Below are 19,362 nucleotides of genomic sequence, written 5' to 3'. Positions count from 1 at the left end.
CCTTCCCCTCCCCCTGCTTTCTGACGACTCTGAAGCGGGGGGAGGGCCTCCAAACCGGGGGATCCCCTGCCCTCACCTGGGGATTGGCAACCCTATCGTGTGATCGTGCACTTTTAATCTGAATGGGAGGCGGGGCTAGGTTGGGGCAAATCTACTGTGTGAAACCACCCTCCCAGTCTCAGAGCGGTTACAATCTCCTTTACCTTCCCCCCCACACACACAACAAAAACCCTGTGAGGTAGGTAGGGCTGAGAGTGCTCTTACAGCAGCTGCTCTTTCAAGGACAACTCCTACGAAGAGCTATGGCTGTCCCAAAAGAGAGCGCACGGTCCTGAGGCTCATGTATATAACACAAAACCCATGATTTGGTGTTATATCTGAACTGAGCCTGTGCCTGCAGCAGAAACTAGTTATCGAGTTCATACCACTGGATTACTGGAATGGCGTCTCCCCAAGAATCCAGGGAATTTTAGTTTGGTGAGGCAGTTGACCATTTCTTCCTAGAGATTTTCTAGAGATTGCTAGTTCTCCTGCCTCACCAAACTAGTTCCCGTCAATCGCGGTAACTGATTTAATTCTGCCGTGTGGCTAAAAATGCAACCTCTAGGTGGGGCCTGGGGATCTCCCAGAATTAGAGCTCATCTCCAGACCACAGAGATTAGTGACCCTGGAGAAAATGAATCCTTTGGAGGGAGGATTCAATGGACCAGAGCCAGTGGGCTGAAAGTAAATCAGAAGAGTTTGTGGCTCAACATTAGGAAGAACTTCCTGACCGTTTGGGTGGTTCCTCAGTGGAACAGGCTTCCTCAGGAGGTGGTGGGCTCTCCTTCCTTGGAGGTTTTTAAACAGAGGCTAGATGGCCATCTGACAGAAATGAAGTTCCTGTGACTTTAGAGGGGAGAGGTATTTGTGAATTTCCTACATTGTGCAGGGAGCTGGACTAGATGATCCTGGAGGTCCCTTCCAACTCTGATTCTATGATTGTACCCAAGGGTGGAATTCTAGCAGGAGCTCCTTTACATATTAGGCCACACACCCCTGACATAGCCAATCCTTCAAGAGCTTACAAGGCTCTTTTTTGTAAGCTTTTGGAGGATTGGCTACATCACGAGGGTGTGACCTAATATGCAAAGGAGCTCCTGCTGGAATTCCACCCCTGATTATACCTTCATTTAGGCCCCTGTCTCTCCCAGGCTCCAGTTCTACATCTCCAGGAATTTCCCAACCTGGCGTTGGTAACTCTGTCCTCCTTGCCAGTGGCCAGGGAGAATCTGGCACCCCTAATTGTGGGCATACTCTCTGTGGGGTGGGATGGTACATTCTCTTTTTCTGTAGTGTAGTTTTGAAACACCTGAGGAGCAGCTGCTACAACTTAGCCAGCACTACAGTTGTCACAAAACGACTGTGAGATACTTCATTTTCTTTGCCTTATTAAAGCAAGTAAGGATTCACTGTAGAAAACTGTGAGATTTTTCAGTCATAGGAGGTGTCACGGGGGGGAATGTGAATTCCACATGATGAAATCTTGCCAGTCCCATCCCTGAGTACCATACAGCAGTCCGTGTCGGTCATGTCCTTCTCAGAATTGACAGAGGCTGTCTTCACTCCTCAAAGCGCCCAATCAGTGGTAGTCTTGTTTCAAGATCTGAGATTTCTGTCTGAACAGGGTCATGAAACAAATCATGCAGCCCACTGTTACACAGAAATTTCCAATTCGAATGTTCCCTTATACTTAAGGCACAAAGAAACTCCTCTAAACTTTGCCATTTTATGACTGGCTTAGGGTCTCAAGCCTGAGGCATCCTTAAGTAGGGATGAGTATGAACTGGCACACAAACTAGTGCATGTCACAAATGTTGGCTGGTTCATGGTTTGTAAAGCGATGTTCATAAACTAAAGAGTCACCACGAACTTCCACAAATTTTAAGGCATTTCATGGTGGTTCATGAAGAGCTGAAAACAGGGGTTTCAATGTCTCCAAGCCTTTTAAACCCCTGATTTCTGTTCCCCACTGCTCAACTGTTTGGTTTAAATGTCTCAGAGCCATTTATGCTCCTGCTTTCTGCTAGCAGCTGCTTTTGGCGGGGAGCAGAAAGCAGAGTGTTAAATGGCTCGAAGCCATTTAAACCCTTGCAGAAAGCAGTGGGTTAAAACCCCTACCCTCTGCTCCCCGCCAAAAGTAGTAGGAAGCAGAAATAAGAGTCATAAGTCCATACAAACTGGTTTAGTTTGTGGACCCAACATATCTGTTCCTAGTTCGATTTGTGATCAGCCATGAACCAAACCTCAAAACAGTGGTTCATGTCAATTCCTATATTTAAACCCTTGCCCTTTAGGGCTGAATTTAAGGGTTACGAAGCTGCTTTGTGGGAGGGTTTTAATTTAATTATGAGATGGAATGTCCCAGAAACAAAGTACAATGAGAAAAATCAAGACGACTGGTACTTGATGTTTTCTAACCACAATGACACACTTCAGGGACTATGTGTGCGTTCTGTCTTGAAGACAGAAGCAGCATAATACTTAATTCAGTCCCGTCTGTAGATGCTTAAATCCAGAGACTGGATCCATAAACTGACAGGACACATCTTTCTACAAACCCAGAAAAAGCCCAAGTTCAGAGAAAAAATTGATTTTTTTTTTAAAAAAAGGGTCTTAAATGTCCCCTCCAAAGTAGTTCAAAGTTCAGACCTTTATTGACATAAGAGCAATAATGATTCACAATCAAAAGTAGATACAAAGAACAATACGTAAACAATCAATTAAAATAGCAGCCAATAATACTAATCAAGAATAGACACCCAGCAATTAAAATACAGTAGTAATGCCTAGATTTAATTTTATAGGCTTCTACTAAGAAGTTCACAACACATGTAATATGGGGATTAACATCTTCTAAAAGGTAGGATAGAATTTTCCTTTTAGTAAATACATTGCGTTGGAGATATTCAGCTAAAAATTGTCTACATTGTGAGGCCAGGAGAGGACATTCTAAAATAATATGGGATATAGAATCAAGGACTCCTAATTCACATGAGCATAATGTATTTTGGAGAGGTATCTGTCTAAACCTACCATAGAGAACTGTTGATGGGAAGGCATTTAAGTGCGCCAAAGTAAAAGCCCGACAATGGAATGGGGAGTCTAAAGTAAAAAAAATAATGGGGTATCTTCCCATGTCTTTTGGGTATACCTAGATTGGCTGCAGAGCAAACAGGGGAATGTGAGGGGAACACTTTTTGGTATTCGTGGTCCATAAGCCTTAGTTGGATTGTTCTTAAGATGTATAATTCGTCACATAAGAAAAGAGTGTCCACCTCAATACCAAGTTTTTGTAGTTTGTGGGTATATGTAGAGAGCCAAGTAATTCTATGCCTGTCTTTCATCAGGTAGTGTAATAAACTTCCTGAATCCGTTCTGAAATGAATTTTTAACCAGAACTTAAAAGGCATAATCCAGGCTCTGGTTTCTAAAAGGTGTAAGCCTAGCTCTGCACAAATGGATGAGTAGGGGACACAAAGTATAGAAGCAGCACTTGAACCTTTAAGAAATGAATGCCCTTTGAGATCTCAGCCACAACAATATTGCCAGTCTTCAAGCCTGGGTTTCTTTAAGAAAAAGGCAGCGGGGGACCTATTTCGCCTTTGAGGGGGTCTCAACATGGCCAAGCACAGCAGCAACCACTGGCAGGCCTGCCTACTCACTACTGTTCAACCAAGTAATATAATGGTTAGAATTTCAGACTCGAATCTAGAAGATCTAGGTTCAAATCTCTAATCTACCTTGGGTGATTGCTGGATGACCTTGGGCCAGTCACTGTCTTGCAGCTTAATCTACCTCACTGGGCTGCTGTGAGAATAAAATGGAGGAGGGAAGAACAATGAAAGTTGCTGTCGTTGGAGAGAAACATGGGATACAAATAAAGCAAATAAGAAATAAAGCTGGAGACTGGAGGGCAGATGAAAGGTTGGTGTGTGGAAAGAAGAAAAGGAAGCCATGAAAGGGGAAAAGATACGAGGGGCTGCCAGGAGGAGAAAAAGGAAATAGTGTGGTGAGAAGGATACGGGGGGGGGGGGGGGCGGAATGTGCCCCTGCAAGTCATTATGTGTTCCCTGCTTTTGTGTGTGTGTGTCTCTCTCTCTCTATATATATGTGTGTGTGTGTGTACATTTTCATTTCTCTCACAGCTTTTACATTTCACAAGTCACTTTATGAGAACCAAGTAACTGGCATTCCTAATGCACTGCAGAATAAAATCTACCCAAAATAAAATCTTTTTTTGTTAATTCCAGCCAAAGTTAGAAAAAAAAAATATCATTCTGGCTGAAGAAGGTTCTACTTTAGAACAGAATTTTGGCAATGGGAGGGGGGAAATGTATGGAAGAAATAAATGGAACACAATGATCCTAGTTTAACAGCCGCTTTAAAAAGGAAAACTCTCCACAGAAAGCATTCTGCCTTTTAACAAGCTGCATTATTTCTGTTTTCATTTATCTCAGAGAGAGGTCATTTCACTCACATTGTCCTGTCAGCTAGTAACAACAAAGGAATGAAAACGCCAGTTTTAAAAATAATTGCACATTTGGCCTTGGGATTATTATTATTATTATTTCATATTTAACAAATTCCCCATTCATCCCAGATGAAAATGCATCCTGTTTCACACTGCAGGCTTGCAGGGGTAATTATATTAAATGATATGTTTATTTATATCTCCAAGTCACATTTAAGTTATTTTCTGTGATTTATTTTTTTAACTCGTGTTTCATTATATCAATTTCTAATTCACCATGCAAGCTAGATGAATACACCGTTCATGTTTGAAAGACATCTTATTTGCAGTAGGCTATAAAATTGCTCTGCATTATTGAGGTCCCTTTTCACATGCCTGCTGTCGGGAAGACTAGAAACTCTTGCTTGTGGAGCTGAAAAGACCTCTGATGTATTAGGATAGATGAGACTCTTTTTTTCCAGTTTTGATCACAAAGTCTCCTTTAAAATAAGAAGAAAAGAAAGAAATGCTGTATATGTGTGTGTGTATACACACACACACAGGGCTTTTTTTGGTAGAAAAAGCCTAGCAGGAACTTATTTGCATATTAGGCCGCACCCCCTGATGTCACTATTGTTTCACATAGGGCTTTTTGTTGAAAAAGCACAGCAGGAATTCAGTAGCATATTAGGCCATACCCCCAACACCAAGCCAACTGGAACTGTGTTCCTGTGCGTTCCTGCCCCAAAAAAGCCCTCTGTTTGTGTGTGTGTGTGTGTGTGTATAGGGCTTTTTTTGAGCAGGAACACAGTTTTTCTACAAACAAAGACCTCTGAGTTTGTGTGTAAACAGAACCAAGAAATATGTAAAGCTATCAACTGGTTTTTAGTTGAATGAGCAATCTGAACCTATATCGAATCACAGTGCTTTTTTTGTAGAAAAAGCCCTTAAGGAACTCATTTGAATATTAGGCCACACCCCATGATGTCACCATTGTTTCACACTGGCCTTTTTTGTAGAAAAAGCCCAGCAAGAATTCATTTGCATATTAGGCCAAACTCCCTGACACCAAGCCAGCCAGAATTGTGTTCCTGTGCATTCCTGCTCAAAAAAAGCTATATCGAATCATAACTGAGACAGGGGTCTCCAATCTTGAGGAATTCTGAGAGTGGGAGATGGGCACAGCCACAAAATGGCTGCCACAAGAAGCAGGTCTTCTTACCATTTCAGGCAGAAGCTCTGTTTAACAAGAAGCCTTTTAAAATTAATTTATTGTGTAAATATGTTTGTGTGTGTGTGCATATTTTGCATACACACAGCTTATCCGCAGTCATACAGTGAAGATCCAATTTGATGTAGTGGTTACGTGTGCAGACTCTTATCTGGGGCAGCTGCTGGAATGGACTTGTGTCAGCTGTAACTATCATAGAGTTGCCCTTGAAAGGGCAGCTGCTGTAAGAATTCTCTCAGCCCTACTCACCTCACAGGTGGTGGCGGGGAGAGGGAAGTAAAGGTGATTGTAAGCCAATCTGAGATTTCAGAGTGGGAAATAAATCCAAGATCTTTTTCTTCTTCTTGTGCTGTGGTGGAAGCTGCAGGCAAAGCAAGTTTTTGTTTTTGTTTTTTTAATGTGCATTACCAATCAGACATGCAGTAGCTGTTTCAGAAGCCTTCCATTGGGTGATCAGAAGTTCTGCCCCACTCAGTTTCTAAAAACACTTGGTGGCCACCAAGAATGGTGTGCGCAGACCCCATGATTCCCTCCGGGCACCACATTGTGGAACCCTTAGTAGGGGCATCAGAGGAGGCCCAGGTTCAAATGCCCACTCGGGCATGAAACATCCTGGTTGTCCTTGGACTATTTCCCTGCTTGACTAGGACTGCCAATCCCCAGGTGGGGGCAGGGGATCCCCCGGTTTGGAGGCCCTCCCCCCGCTTCAGGGTCGTCAGAAACCGGGGGGAGGGGAGGGAAATGTCTGCTGGGAACTCTGTTATTCCCTATGGAGATTTATTCCCGTAGAAAATAATGGAGAATTGATCCGCTGGGCTCTGGGGGGGGGGCTGATTTTTGAGGTAGAAGCACCAAATTTTCAGTACAGCTTCTAGTGCCTCTCCCCAAAATACCCCCCAAGTTTCAAAACGATTGGACCAGGGGGTCCAATTCTGTGAGCCCCAAAAGAAGGTGCCCCTATCCTTCATTATTTCCTATGGAAGGAAGGCATTGAAAAGGTGTGCCGTCCCTTTAAATGTGATGGCCAGAACTCCCTTTGGAGTTCAATTATGCTTGTCACAGCCTTGATCTTGGCTCCACCCCTAATGTCTCCTGGCTCCACCTCCAAAGTCTCCTGGCTCCACCCCCAAAGTCCCCAGATATTTCTTAAATTGGACTTGGCAGCCCTATGCTTGACCCACGCCGGAGGGTTGTTGTGAAGGTGAAAATGAGGAGGACAGAACTATGCATGCTGTGCTGAGCAGTTCTTTGGAGGAAAGGTGAGATAAAACTGTAATAAATGTACATCAAGTTGACCAACAGAAGGTCATAGACTCCAACCCTCAGATAAGAAATACCGTGCAAAGGGCATTAACTTTGGCAGCATGGACTCACGCTGGATTGACAGTGTCATCAGACAAGAGTGTGCATGTGTGAATTAGCAGATCCAAACCTTCTCAATACAGTCTGGGAAAGTGAAATAAAATCTGTTCAGTGATACATCCTTAAAAGACTAACACTTATTTCTAGATGAACTCTGATGAGTCCAAGACTACTACTACTACTACTACTACTTCTTGTAGCTGGAACTTCTTTGCGTATTAGGCCATACACTTCTGATGCAGCCAATCCTCCAAGAGCTTACAGGGCTCTTCAGGGCCTACTATAAACTCCAGGAGGATTGGCTACATCAGGGGTGTATGGCCTAACATGCAAAGCAGTTCCTGCTACCATGGATGAGTCACAGTTCGTTTCTACAGATGCATGAAAGGAAATATACTGGGAATCCTACTTAAGGGGGGAAATTTTGGAGGGGGAGTGAGGGCACTCTCTGCCTTAACTCCTATTCCCTTCCCCTCTCTTATAATCTTTTCTTTCCAATTCTAAGAACCTTTATCTGGAGGTGATAGACAAAGGTGGCATTGAGGTTGGTGGCAGGGAGTAGTGCTTGGGTTCCTATCTTCATTGGGAATAGCAGATTCTTCAAATTGGGGAGCAGATACGCTTACAAGGATCCAAGGCCTATAAAAGAGAAAGAAGATCCTGAAGCAGAAGTTGTAATCCATGATGAATAGAAATGGTCAGAGCTTTTTTGTAGCAAAAGCCCAGCAGGAACTCATTTGCATATTAGACCATACCCACTGATACCAAACCAGCCGGAACTGCGTTCCTGTGTGTTTCCTGCTCAAAAAAAAGCCCTGGAAATGGTAGGCCCAGAAGTTACTGGTTATGTTTGAACAAATCAGAGGAATAGGGAAGGGACAGACTAGGGGTTTTTTGAGCAGGAACAGACAGGAACGCAGTTCCAGCTGGCTTGGCATCAGGGGGTGTGGCCTAATATAAAAATGAGTTCCTGCTGGGCTTTTTGTACACCCCCCCTCAAAGCCCTGCAGACTCTTAATAGTGAAGGGAGGTGGTTCAATGGCAGATTATCTGCTTTGCATGCAGAAGGTCCAAGATTCAGTCTCCATTGTTTTCCATTAAGAGGATCTTGTGGTAGGTGACGTGAAAGGCCTCAGCCTGAGATCCCAGAGAGCCGCCGTTGGTCAGAGTAGGTAATATTGACCTTGATAGCTCATGTTCTATATCTCACTAGCCAAAGTCTAGGGTTGCCAGCTCTGGGTTGGGAATTCCTGGAGATTTGGGAGTGGAGACTGGGAAATGAGGAACCTAGAAGGCAGAGTGCCATAGAGTGCATCCTCCAAAGCAGTCACTTCCTCCGAGGGAATTGATCTCTTCAGTCTGTAATTCTGGTAGTTCTCCAAGCACAACCTTGAGGTTGGCAACCTTACCCAGGATTCCTTCATGTAGCAAGTGCTTTTGGCATTATTCCTGGACCACACTGATATTTTTTGAAGTGCACACCTGAAAATGTAAACTGTGAATGTGGCAGAAAGTTAAGATATGCCTCCAATTAACGAGAAGCCAAGTCTTTAGATACTAGTCACAGTCAGCTGTGAAGACAGAAAGTAGTAAATGTTTTCTGCTCATCACAGCATGTTGTGAAAGACAGAAGCATGCTTTAGTTTGACCTCTCTAATTGCAGTTAAAGGAAAAATGAAAGTTAAAATTTCTTTAATGAGTCAGCCAGGACTACAAATCAAGGAGACACTTCAGTGTGTTAGGTTCTTTGTTTTTAAGGACCACACAGAGACCATGCATTAGTGGAAGGACAGTCATTAAAAGGGAAAGATCAAGATTTTTTTTTTTTTAATGTACAGGTCAGAATTGTCTCTGCTTCCTATTTGGGCTACAAAATCCAAGTGAAGGAGCAGAATACTTGGCAGGCATCTCAACTTACATCCCGCCAGTATCCGTATCAAGGAACTAAAGGCAATACTCATTGGGTCTACTAAACAAGACAGCTGTGGTATGTTCTGTGGAACCACAGATGGCCGAGACCTTTGGAGTTACATTGGAACAAGTGTAATGGACTGGGATCTCCCTCCCCACGTTCTAATGTAATCCTTATTGGAAGATTGCACCCAAATGCATTGTAACTGTACAAATAAAATAACATATCACTTGCTTTTTGGTTCCCTGCCCCCCCATGTTGCAGTGGGTAACTTTAAGACTTTTTTATATCTTAGTGCTGTCATTGTTTAAAAGAGAACAAGAACTCTGTGCACAATTCATGTACCACTTAATTTTGCCTTTTCAGCCTTCCATCATGTGATCCATAGGAGACCTTGTACTTGTCTGACAGTTAACTGAAAAGCAAACATTTCTCCTCTCTCTTACAGGTCTCATAACCACGACGTCAAGAAAATTGGATCGAGAACAGCAGGCAGAACATTTTCTTGAGGTAAGATGATAGAACAAATCTGCTCTGCGAGGCAATTTTATAACAATAATTATGGAGACCCGAAATGAGATGAATTAACTCTATAAAGGAAACCACAGCCTGCGGTTTGCAAGACTGTTAACAATAGGACTTTTTAGAGGTCATTAATTCATATGCCATGATAAGTTGGAAGCAGCTTGACGGCACTTAACAAATGTACAGTTTTTGAAATCAGCGACAGAAATAAGAGTAACCTAGTTATCTATCTCTGTGTCTCTCGGCTTGACTTCGCGAACCAAGATTTAAGAAGGGTGCAGTAGTCCACGTCTGCTGCAGGCTCGCTGGTGGCTGACAAGACCAATGCGGGACAGGCAGATCCGGCCACAGTGGCTGCAGGGAAAAGTCTGATTTGAGGTTGGTGCTGTAGCAGTGCGATTCTTCCTCAATCTCCTTTTGTCCTCAAGACCAGCTGTGCGTGCGTTCTCAAAGGAAGAGACAGCCTGGTGGATGGTGTGCCTCCATACTTTGCGATCTGAGGCTAGGTCAGACCACTGGTGATGGTTGATGCGACAGGTGCCAAGGGATTTCTTCAAGGAGTCCTTGTACCTCTTCTTTGGTGCCCCTCTATTTCGATGGCCGGTGGAGAGTTCGCCATACAGAGCAATCTTGGGAAGGCGGTGGTTTTCCATCCTAGAAATATGCCCTGCCCAGCGCAGCTGCGTCTCTGTGTAGTTCCCTTGAAATTCACTTCACATTGTGTTTTTATCAGAATCTGATAACAGTCTAGAAATGGTCATTAAGAACATAAGAGAAGCCATGTTAGATCAGGCCAATGGCCCATCCAGTCCAACATTCTGTGTCACACAGTGCCCAAAAAACCAGATGCCATCAGGAGGTCCATCAGTGGGGCTAGAAGCCCTTCCACTGTGCCCCCCCCCCAAGCACAAGAATTCAGAGCATCACTGCCCCAGACAGAGAGTTCCAACAATACACTGTGGCTAATAGCCACTGATGGACCTCTGCTTCATATGCTTATCCAGTCCCCTCTTGAAGCTATCTATACTTGTAGCCGCCACCTCCTGTGGCAGTGAATTCCACATGTTAATCATCCTTTGGGTGAAAAAGTACTTCCTTTTATCAATTTCATTGAATGCCCACAAGTTCTTGCATTGTGAGGAATTTCACTGAATGCCCACGAGTTCTTCTATTCTCAGATGATTTCATTCATCTGAAAAAACACCTTTTATTATTCTGCAAAATCTTCCAATTTCCCTTGAAGTTCTTCAGACGTTTCATTTAAGGAAGAGCTCTCCAATTCCCCTTGAGTGCGCCTTTAAGCAAAACATTCTTCAGTAGTCTTTCTGCTTCTTGTGAGTGAAATGCAAATAGGGTCAAAGGAGAAAAAGTGGGCCATACTATGTTCCATGACTCGGTAATCTGCACCATCCTGCCGTAAAGGTGCCATTTTCACTACTGAGGAAAAAACAGCCAAATGAAATTAACTTGGAGTGGAAATGTGTACACTAATGAGAAGTTTGGGGGCCTGTATCTTTTTTTTTTTTTTTTTACTGCCTTGGGTGCACAACAGAACAAAACAGATTGAGGTCTCCTTAAAATAAAAAAAGTAATATATTTTAATGGAGAAGGAGTAGAAGGGGAAATCATTTATTACCATTTAGACCTTTGTTGTCTGAGCAAGACTGACTCATGTTCTTCGAACAGAGAAACCAGTACCTCATATATTGCAGTAATAGGATGAAGAGGAACACAAAACCATACAATGGCAGGCTGTTTGAACCAGTGAATAACAAGGGAGAATGATTTAGTGTCCTACTGCTTTGGGATCTTCTAGATTAGAAGAAGCCAAATTATAGACTGGCAGGTGCAAAAGATTAGAGGCCTAGCTAGGCCATTCTCGGATGTTAATAATGCATTAGCATTTTGCCTGTTTTATACATCCTCTTCTATATATATCCTCTGTAAGGACTATACATACATATTTTAATGCATCCCCAGCACTCTCTCTTTTCTCCCTTTTGAATAATACAGTGGAATACTGTTTGTAATAGAATGCAACATGTAGGAATAGATTTTTTTCCGGACGTAACACCTCTAAGAACAGCATATTGGTATGGTATTTAGAACCAAATATAGTGATTGTCACCTTCACGCTGGAGGGGGGCAGATGGGCATCATAAAATTAACTTGCTGACAATTAGAAAAGATTGTCTTACACACTTATCTCCTATTTTTAACATATTTATTACATTAACTGTTGTTTCCCCTTAATTGGAACCTGTGTTGAACATGTGCGCTTGGCTTGTTATCCCTGCTTTGTCTCAAAGTGTTTACATCATGTTCTATGCTAATTCACTTTTTAAAATTCTATCTATAAATTTGAAGTCTTTTCTCCCATTTCATTGTATCTGAAGAAGTGTGTGTGTGACACACAAAAACTTATGCCTTGAATAAAAACTTCGTTGGTCTTAGAGGTTCTCCTGGACTCTCACTTTCTTTATTATTTTGCCTGTTTGACAGCGCATTCCTCCATGCCAGAAAATAAACAGACTGTTGACAGTTCAGCACAAAGTTGTCTGGGAAGGAAGCGTCCCTTTTATGACACTCGCTTAGTGTTTTGTGAAATGGTTGGCTCTTAATGTGGTTAATTAACCTCCTGGGGGAACCCTTAATTGCCAATATAACCGTGGTCTTCCCGTCACCCCCCTTCAGCCTTCCGGATTTATTTCATACTCTTCCTCCCATTAGAGTCTGACTGACATAAAAAGAGAATAAAATTGGCTCCCCGTGAAAAGCTATCTGACGGGAGGTTGACCTGAAAGCTTCCGTTTCCCGCTTCCATGGGGCGTGTGCAAGCATGGGAGAGGGGAAGAGGGACAGAAGCATTGATGGGCTCCCAGGAGGATGAAGGTCTCTTAATTATTTCTTGAAATCAGCCTGCCCCTCAGTTCCACTAATTTTGACTGTGACACATAATGCCCTCAAAGGTCTTTCTTTACCCTATTCATAACCAATCAATGCAAAACTTGAATAGTATGAAAGCGTTGGAGTTCCCTAGGCAAAGAGGATGAAGCATTAATTTGCCTTTCATATGATGCTTTAACATACAGAGGTTAACTTTTCATTATGACATCAAATTCACTATCCTGGGTAGTTAAAGCCAACGTTCCCTCTAAGCTGCAGAGTCTTGTGAGCAAAAATTCTACTTTGGGAGCCACTGGTGGTATTAAAGTTGTGAGCTGCTGCATAAATTATTATGCTCTGGAATCATCCTTCCTGAGCTAAGACAAAAATGTGTGAGCTGGGGGGCTAAAAATCTGTGAGCTAGCTCACACTAACTCAGCTTAGAGGGAACACTGGTTACAGCCAATGTATTTATAAAGATAAGGTCCTCCTGAGAAGGGTTTTTTTTTGTCTGTTTGTTTTAACCAAGAAAGAGCCCTTTGGTGCAGAGTGTTAAAGCTGCAGTACTGCAATCCTAAGTTCTGCTCACAACCTGAGTTTGATCCCTGGCGGAAGCTGGGTTTTTAGGTAACCGGCTCGAGGTTGACTCAGCCTTCCATCCTTCCAAGGTCGGTCAAATGAGTACCCAGCTTGCTGGGGTGAAAGCATATGACTGGGGAAGGCAATGGCAAACCACCCTGTAAAAAGTCTGCTGTGAAAACGTTGTGAAAGCAACATCACTCCAGAGTCAGAAACGACTGGTGCTTGCACAGGGGACCTTTCCTTTCCTTTAACTAAGAAGTTAAGAGGACCTATCACTTGAATCTTGGAATCACTAGAACCGATTCCACACTAGGCTCGTTCCAGCGCCGGAGCTCTTCCCCCCCCCCCCGCACCCCGACGCTTCTGTCCAATTTCACACAAGCTACCATGGGGCTGCAACTTGCCCCACCTCTTTCCCACAGCAAGCAGAAACTGGTTTTCAGAGGATCTTGCTTGCCACGGAAAAGAGGCAGGGCAAGTCGCAGCTCTGCAGCGGCTTGTGCAAAATCGGACAGAAGTGTTGGGGGCGGGCGAGAGAGCTCTAATGCTGGAGCAAGCCTGGTGGGGAATCAGTCTAGGTCTCCGCCAGATCACCCTTCTACATCCTCCCTGACACTCACAAACAGTTCTCAAAGATGGATGATGCAAGACTTCATCTTACAGAAGACCTTCCTCCACCAGGAGCACTATAGCACTCATCTCCTTCTCCTGATCAATAGCCTCCAACAGACCTTATCCCTTAGGCCCCAAGTCACTATTTTCTTTATTTGTTGACACAATGGAGGTCTTCTTACTTCTCCAGATGCCCAAAGTTACTTAAACAGCAGCCAGTAAACCACCATTACACAAACCCCAGTGGTAAAGTCCTGCTGTGTAGCTTGGTTCAATAATGAAGGTCCATCCTTCTAGAATGGCCACCCTGTTTCAGGAGTCCCTTTATGAACGTTCAGATTTTAGCAACCATAACATAAATATGCCGTCTTGAAGCTTACGATTGCCTCTGCCAGGTACCGACTAGACTTGGAAGATCACAGGCTGTGCTTTTTCTTTCCCGAGGAGTGGTGTGAGATTAAACTGGATGGGAAATACTTGAGCATTACATTACATTATAACCTTCAGTCACCCGAATGTAGTTTCTCTGATGATTCCACAAAAAAAGAATACCTTAAGTGCTCAGTGCTTGGAACGGCGGTAGGCTCTTTGAACCTTGGAAGTGGTAAAAGAAATGACATTGAGGTGGGCTACCTTCTTGTGGAACCCGATAAACGAAAATAACTACCTCCTGTAAAATGAGCTTGTGATTGCAGTATCCAGGAAATGCTTACTTGTTTCCTTGCAACACTGGGCCAACCTAGCAATTATAACAAGCCTGTCTTTCCTTCTCTTGTGGGTGCCCAGTCAGGTGTGTGCAAGAGAGAAAATGAAAGATGGCTTTTATTGTTTTCTTTTTTTAGAGAACGTCCCCATTACCTCGTATTGTCATTCATCCATAAGAAGATGTGAGGCGGGTAAAGGGAGGAATAACACTGAAAATTGGGATGGTTGCTCACGAGGGATCTTCAGTTTTTCAAGCAGAAGGAGACCTGCACATATCTTCAACTTAGAAGGTATTGAATGGATGGTATAGGTATTTAATAACATAAGAGAAGCCATGTTGGATCAGGCCAATGGCCCATCCAGTCCCAACAGTGGGATGGCTTCTAGTGTCCCGGCCCCATTGATGGACCTCCTGATGGCACCTACTTTTTGGCCATTGTGTGACACAGAGTGTTGGACTGGATGGGCCATTGGCCAGATCCAACATGGCTTCTCTTATGTTCTTAATACTGGACTGTGTCCTGTCACTCCAGTTTGAAGCCATCCCCCAACCTAGGCCACACACCCCTGATGTAGCCAATCCTCCAAGAGCTTACAGGGCTGTTAGTACAGGGCCTACTGTAAGCTCTTGGAGGATTGGCTACATCAGGGGGGTATAGCCTGATATGCAAAGGAGTTCCTGCTACGGAAAAAGCCCTGGCTAGAAGAGTTGAAGGAAGCAGGAGAAGAAGACCAGACATGCAATGGATTGACTCAGTCAAGGAAGCCACGGCCCTCAATTTGCAAGACCTGAGTAAAGCTGTTAATAATAGGATGTTTGGGTGGACATTATTTATTTATTTATTTAGTTACTTATTTAGTTAATTTATATTAATTAAGTTATTTAGTTAATTTATATTCCCACAAACGGGCTCAGGGTGGAGTACAACATACAAAACCATTAAAACAATTCAACGATAAATAATTATAACCATTAGGACTATAAATCAATCAATTCCAATAGGAGGTGACCCAGTAATAGGCCAGAAAGGTGTCATATAACTCTACAGCAACAACACACAGCGAGGAAGGCCTGATTAGATGTATCATGGATGCCCGCTACCTCAAGTAAAGGCCTGGCAGAACAGCTCCGTCTTACAGGCCCTACGAAAAGATAACAATTTGGGTACAGCCTGGATCTCTACTGGGAGTTGATTTCACCAGGCCGGAGCCAGGGCAGAAAAGGGTCTGTCCCTGGTAGAGGCAGGACGGATGTCCCTTGGGCAGGGGGCAGTCAACAGATGTTGCAAAGTTGAACGTAAAGATCTTCGGGGCTTATACGGAGGGAGGCAGTCCCAGGTGCATCAGTCCCAGCCGTTAATTCACTCACTGACAGCACTTAACATACATACACATATTTCAAGATGCGTGGGACCGCCACTGAAAATGGCAGCCACCAATAAATTGCCATTGTCCCTTCTTAACGCAACTGGCCTCCGCTCCTGATATCTTTGTATTGCGCATACCCCCACCCCACGGCATCCGCTTCATTACCTACTGTTGATGGCGCAGAGGAAAGGCACACATCAAGATAACAGAATCGTTTCCCTATGTGTAACAGCGGAGGAGTGGCAGGACATGGCACGGAACTACAGTTTTCTGCTAATGATAAACATGGACTTTCCTATTATACAGGCGTCAGCCTGATCCTCTGTGACAACAACCCCTGTAAGCGTTTTACCCGAGGAACGTCTCCCGAGTGCCTCTTCCCGCCCACATATTTGCCGCGTGTTCATATATTGAAATCAGTCGTCTGGTTTTGTTCAGATAGCAAATGGAGTGACAGCTGTCTGATACATATGCTGAAAGTGAATCTTTCTCCGATATGAATATACAAGCTCCTTCCTCCCCTCCACCAGCTTACCGTAGAGAGAGAATATAAAGTACGCCTGTTCTGCTCCGCCAGTACCCATGTGCAGTTTGGTGGAACTGAAAGGTTTTATCCAGTTACAGCTCATTGGCTTGCACATTGGTGCATAAAAAAGAAAAATAGATCCCCAGCCTTTGTTCTGAGTCCCGTAACTGAGAGGGGTTTTTTGGAACTGCAGTAGAGCCGACATGGGCTCATTCATGCCGTCATGGGTAGGCATCTAGCTTTCAAAAGCCCATTTTGTGCCTGATAAGCATAGATTTTTGAGAATCTCTTGCTGTAGGCACTTCCTCGCTCTCTTTAATGAGGGTAATAGCTGGTAATAGAGGGGCAATATGGGTTCTAATTTACGGTGCTTCATCGTCATGGTATCGTTATTGTGTGTTTGTTTCCTGAGCAACGTTCTTATACGTGTACACGCAATATATCAGCAACAAGAGTTCTCATGGTGCAACGTCAGCTTCCCTGAGGAGCATAATTTCCTTCTTACCCCCATGGTTCCCCCAACTTAGAAGAAGAAGAAGATACTGGATTTATATCCTGCCTTCTACTCCGAATGTCAGAGTCTCAGAGTGGCTCACAATCTCCTTTATCTTCCTCCCCCACAACAGACACCCCGTGAGGTGGGTGGGGCTGAGAGGGCTCCCACAGCAGCTGCCCATTCAAGGAAAACCTCTGCCAGAGCTATGGCTGACCCAAGGCCATTCCAGCAGCTGCAGGTGGAGGAGTGAGGAATCAAACCCGGTTCTCCCAGATAAGAGTTGCGCACTTAACCACTACATCAAACTTGCTCTCAAGAATTCATGAGGTTCAAAGTGACTGAAGGTAATCATGCTACACCCTACATATATCCACATGCCTTAAGGTAGTGGTCTTTGACATATGGATTGAGGCCCTCCAATGGTTCATAGTGCCCCACCTGCTGCAGCTCAAACATCTGTAGAGCTGTGGGGGCTGTACTGCTGCCTTTAGGAAATGCCTATGAACATAAGAGAAGCCAGGTTGGATCAGGCCAATGGCCCTTCCAGTCCAACACTCTGTGTCACACAGTGGCCCAAAAAACTAATACTACTTATAGAGAATAAGGGTGCCAAATCTCTTCTTTCTCATTTCATACATGCAAGAGATGCAGCAGGCAAGGTCAGTCATGGTGGAGAGGAGTCCTTCATGGCTCTGGCCCTTGGCTCATTTCCTCACCATGGCACATCTCCTGTTACTTATCTTGTATTTCCTGACCTTTCATCTCTCAGTCTGCTGTCCACAGCCCTAGTTCTGACACCTGCGTGGTTGTGACTCCACCTCCCCACATTATGTCATGTGAGAGCCAGTTTGGTGTAGTGGTTAAGCGCGCAGACTCCTTTCTGGGAGAACTGGGTTCGATTCCCCACTCCTCCACTTGCAGCTGCTGGAATGGCCTTGGGTCAGCCATAGCTCTCACAGGGCTGTCCTTGAAAGAGCAGCTTCCCAGAGAGCTCTCTCAGCCCCACCTACCTCACAGGGTGCCTGTTGTGGGGGAGGAAGGTAAAGAAGATTGTGGGCCGCTCTGAGATTCAGAGTGGAGAGCAGGGTATAAATCCAATATAATCTTCTTCATGATGACACCTGACTTCCTGTCAATTGCTTGCCAGGCCCATAGCAGTGTTGGAGCACAGTGGAGTCATGCTCCCTGCTCACATGCCCACATCCCAGCAGATACTTGCATATGTTGTTGGCCCTCAGCGCTTGCATTCAGATGGTTACTGTCTCCAACCATTGGGAATCTATTTAGACTGTGGCTTATAACCATTATGTTCCATCTATTGTCTATTGCCAAATGGATGGAAAATAATGCCGGCTAAACTTGTGAGCATCGCTACATTTCACAGAATTGAATTCTGCAGGTGTGTGGTTGTGCGGCATAATGTTTACATTGTAGGGGATAATACCCAGACTTTTTAAAGTTAAGGAAACACCTTCTCTATCCCTATGTAGCCCTGTTGTGCAGATTTACTGGTCTGCATCTTGGAGCCAGTTTCGAAATTAGATACATATGATCAATAGCCACAGTTTTTTGGCATTACAATTACCTATGTGGTGTCAAAAAAAATACAGAAGGTTCTAGTCAACTTTGGGAGGTTACTCCCTTGTAATGCCACGGTTAACATGGGTTTTTAGCTTTTGTAGGCTTCTGTAGCATTCAACCACATTTATAAATACTTTGAGCTGTTACTCCAGTGTAGCCTGGTCCTGTATTGCTTGTAAGCAGTTTGGAAGATGAAAGCTGTAAGTGCGTTTAAACGTTCTGTTTGTCTTATAAATGTACACAAAGAGTTGATATGTTGATTTAATTTTATGTCTTAAACTGGGTTCTAGAAAAACTGAGTGTTCTGAAATTCTTGCTGTAAGTCCTCTGCAGACTAACCCCAAAATATTCTCTGGTCATGTTGAATATACTCTATGGAGGATAGAAATATGTGACGCTGTGGCAGCACTGACCACATATGGCTTACATTCTGTTTGAGCTTCTGAACGCTTACGGCGAGCTCAAATTATTGGGGGAAGGGTTGCTTGACCAATAACAAATTGTATAGTAGTTTCATTTCTGGGTACAGGAGGTATTTCAGAGAACTTCTGATTAAGTAAACTAATGTTCAAGCCATAAGAAGCAATTTACTCTTCATCTGGTGCCATCTTGGGGAGACATTTCACCTCAGGCAGAACTTTGTCTATATTGTGGCCCAAACGCTATCATGCTATGCACAGAAGGATTGCCCAGGGTTTTTTTTCTATGATGAATTATTAAAAATATGCTTAGGCACATGGTTTAAATTTCAAAGCAGTTAGCCTTCTGCCCGCTGCTGTGTGTTACGTACCTTTAAGTCACTTCAGACAGATTTTTGGGGAGCCAGTTTAGTGTAGTGGTTAAGTGTGTGGACTCTTATCTAGGAGAACCGGGTTTGATTCCCCACTCCTCCACTTGCACCTGCTGGAATGGCCTTGGTCAGCCATAGCTCTCATAGAGTTGTCCTTGAATGGGCAGCTGCTGTGAGAGTCCTCTCAGCCCCACCCACCTCACAGGGTGTCTGTTGTGAGGGAGGAAGATAAAAGAGATTGTGAGCCGCTCTGAGATTTGGAGCGGAGGGCAAGATATAAATCCAATGTTATCG

The 19,362-nt window shown here is 44.0% G+C and overlaps 1 protein-coding gene across 6 annotated transcripts in view; it reads left to right on the top strand.

Annotated features, from left to right (window-relative positions):
- FAT3 (FAT atypical cadherin 3) overlaps positions 1-19,362 on the top strand; it is a 546,218-nt gene that overhangs the window by 308,185 nt on the left and 218,671 nt on the right. For all 6 annotated transcript variants that reach the window (XM_060234952.1, XM_060234950.1, XM_060234951.1 and 3 more), the window contains exon 3: positions 9,446-9,507. In XM_060234952.1, the coding sequence (XP_060090935.1) occupies positions 9,446-9,507 (62 nt within the window). The remainder of the gene's footprint in view (positions 1-9,445; positions 9,508-19,362) is intronic.

This window comes from Heteronotia binoei, chromosome 3 (genome assembly GCF_032191835.1).
Source record: "Heteronotia binoei isolate CCM8104 ecotype False Entrance Well chromosome 3, APGP_CSIRO_Hbin_v1, whole genome shotgun sequence".
Lineage (NCBI taxonomy): Eukaryota > Metazoa > Chordata > Lepidosauria > Squamata > Gekkonidae > Heteronotia > Heteronotia binoei.
Note: the sequence above shows the minus strand (reverse complement) of the source record. Positions and strands in the feature narration are given on the sequence as shown.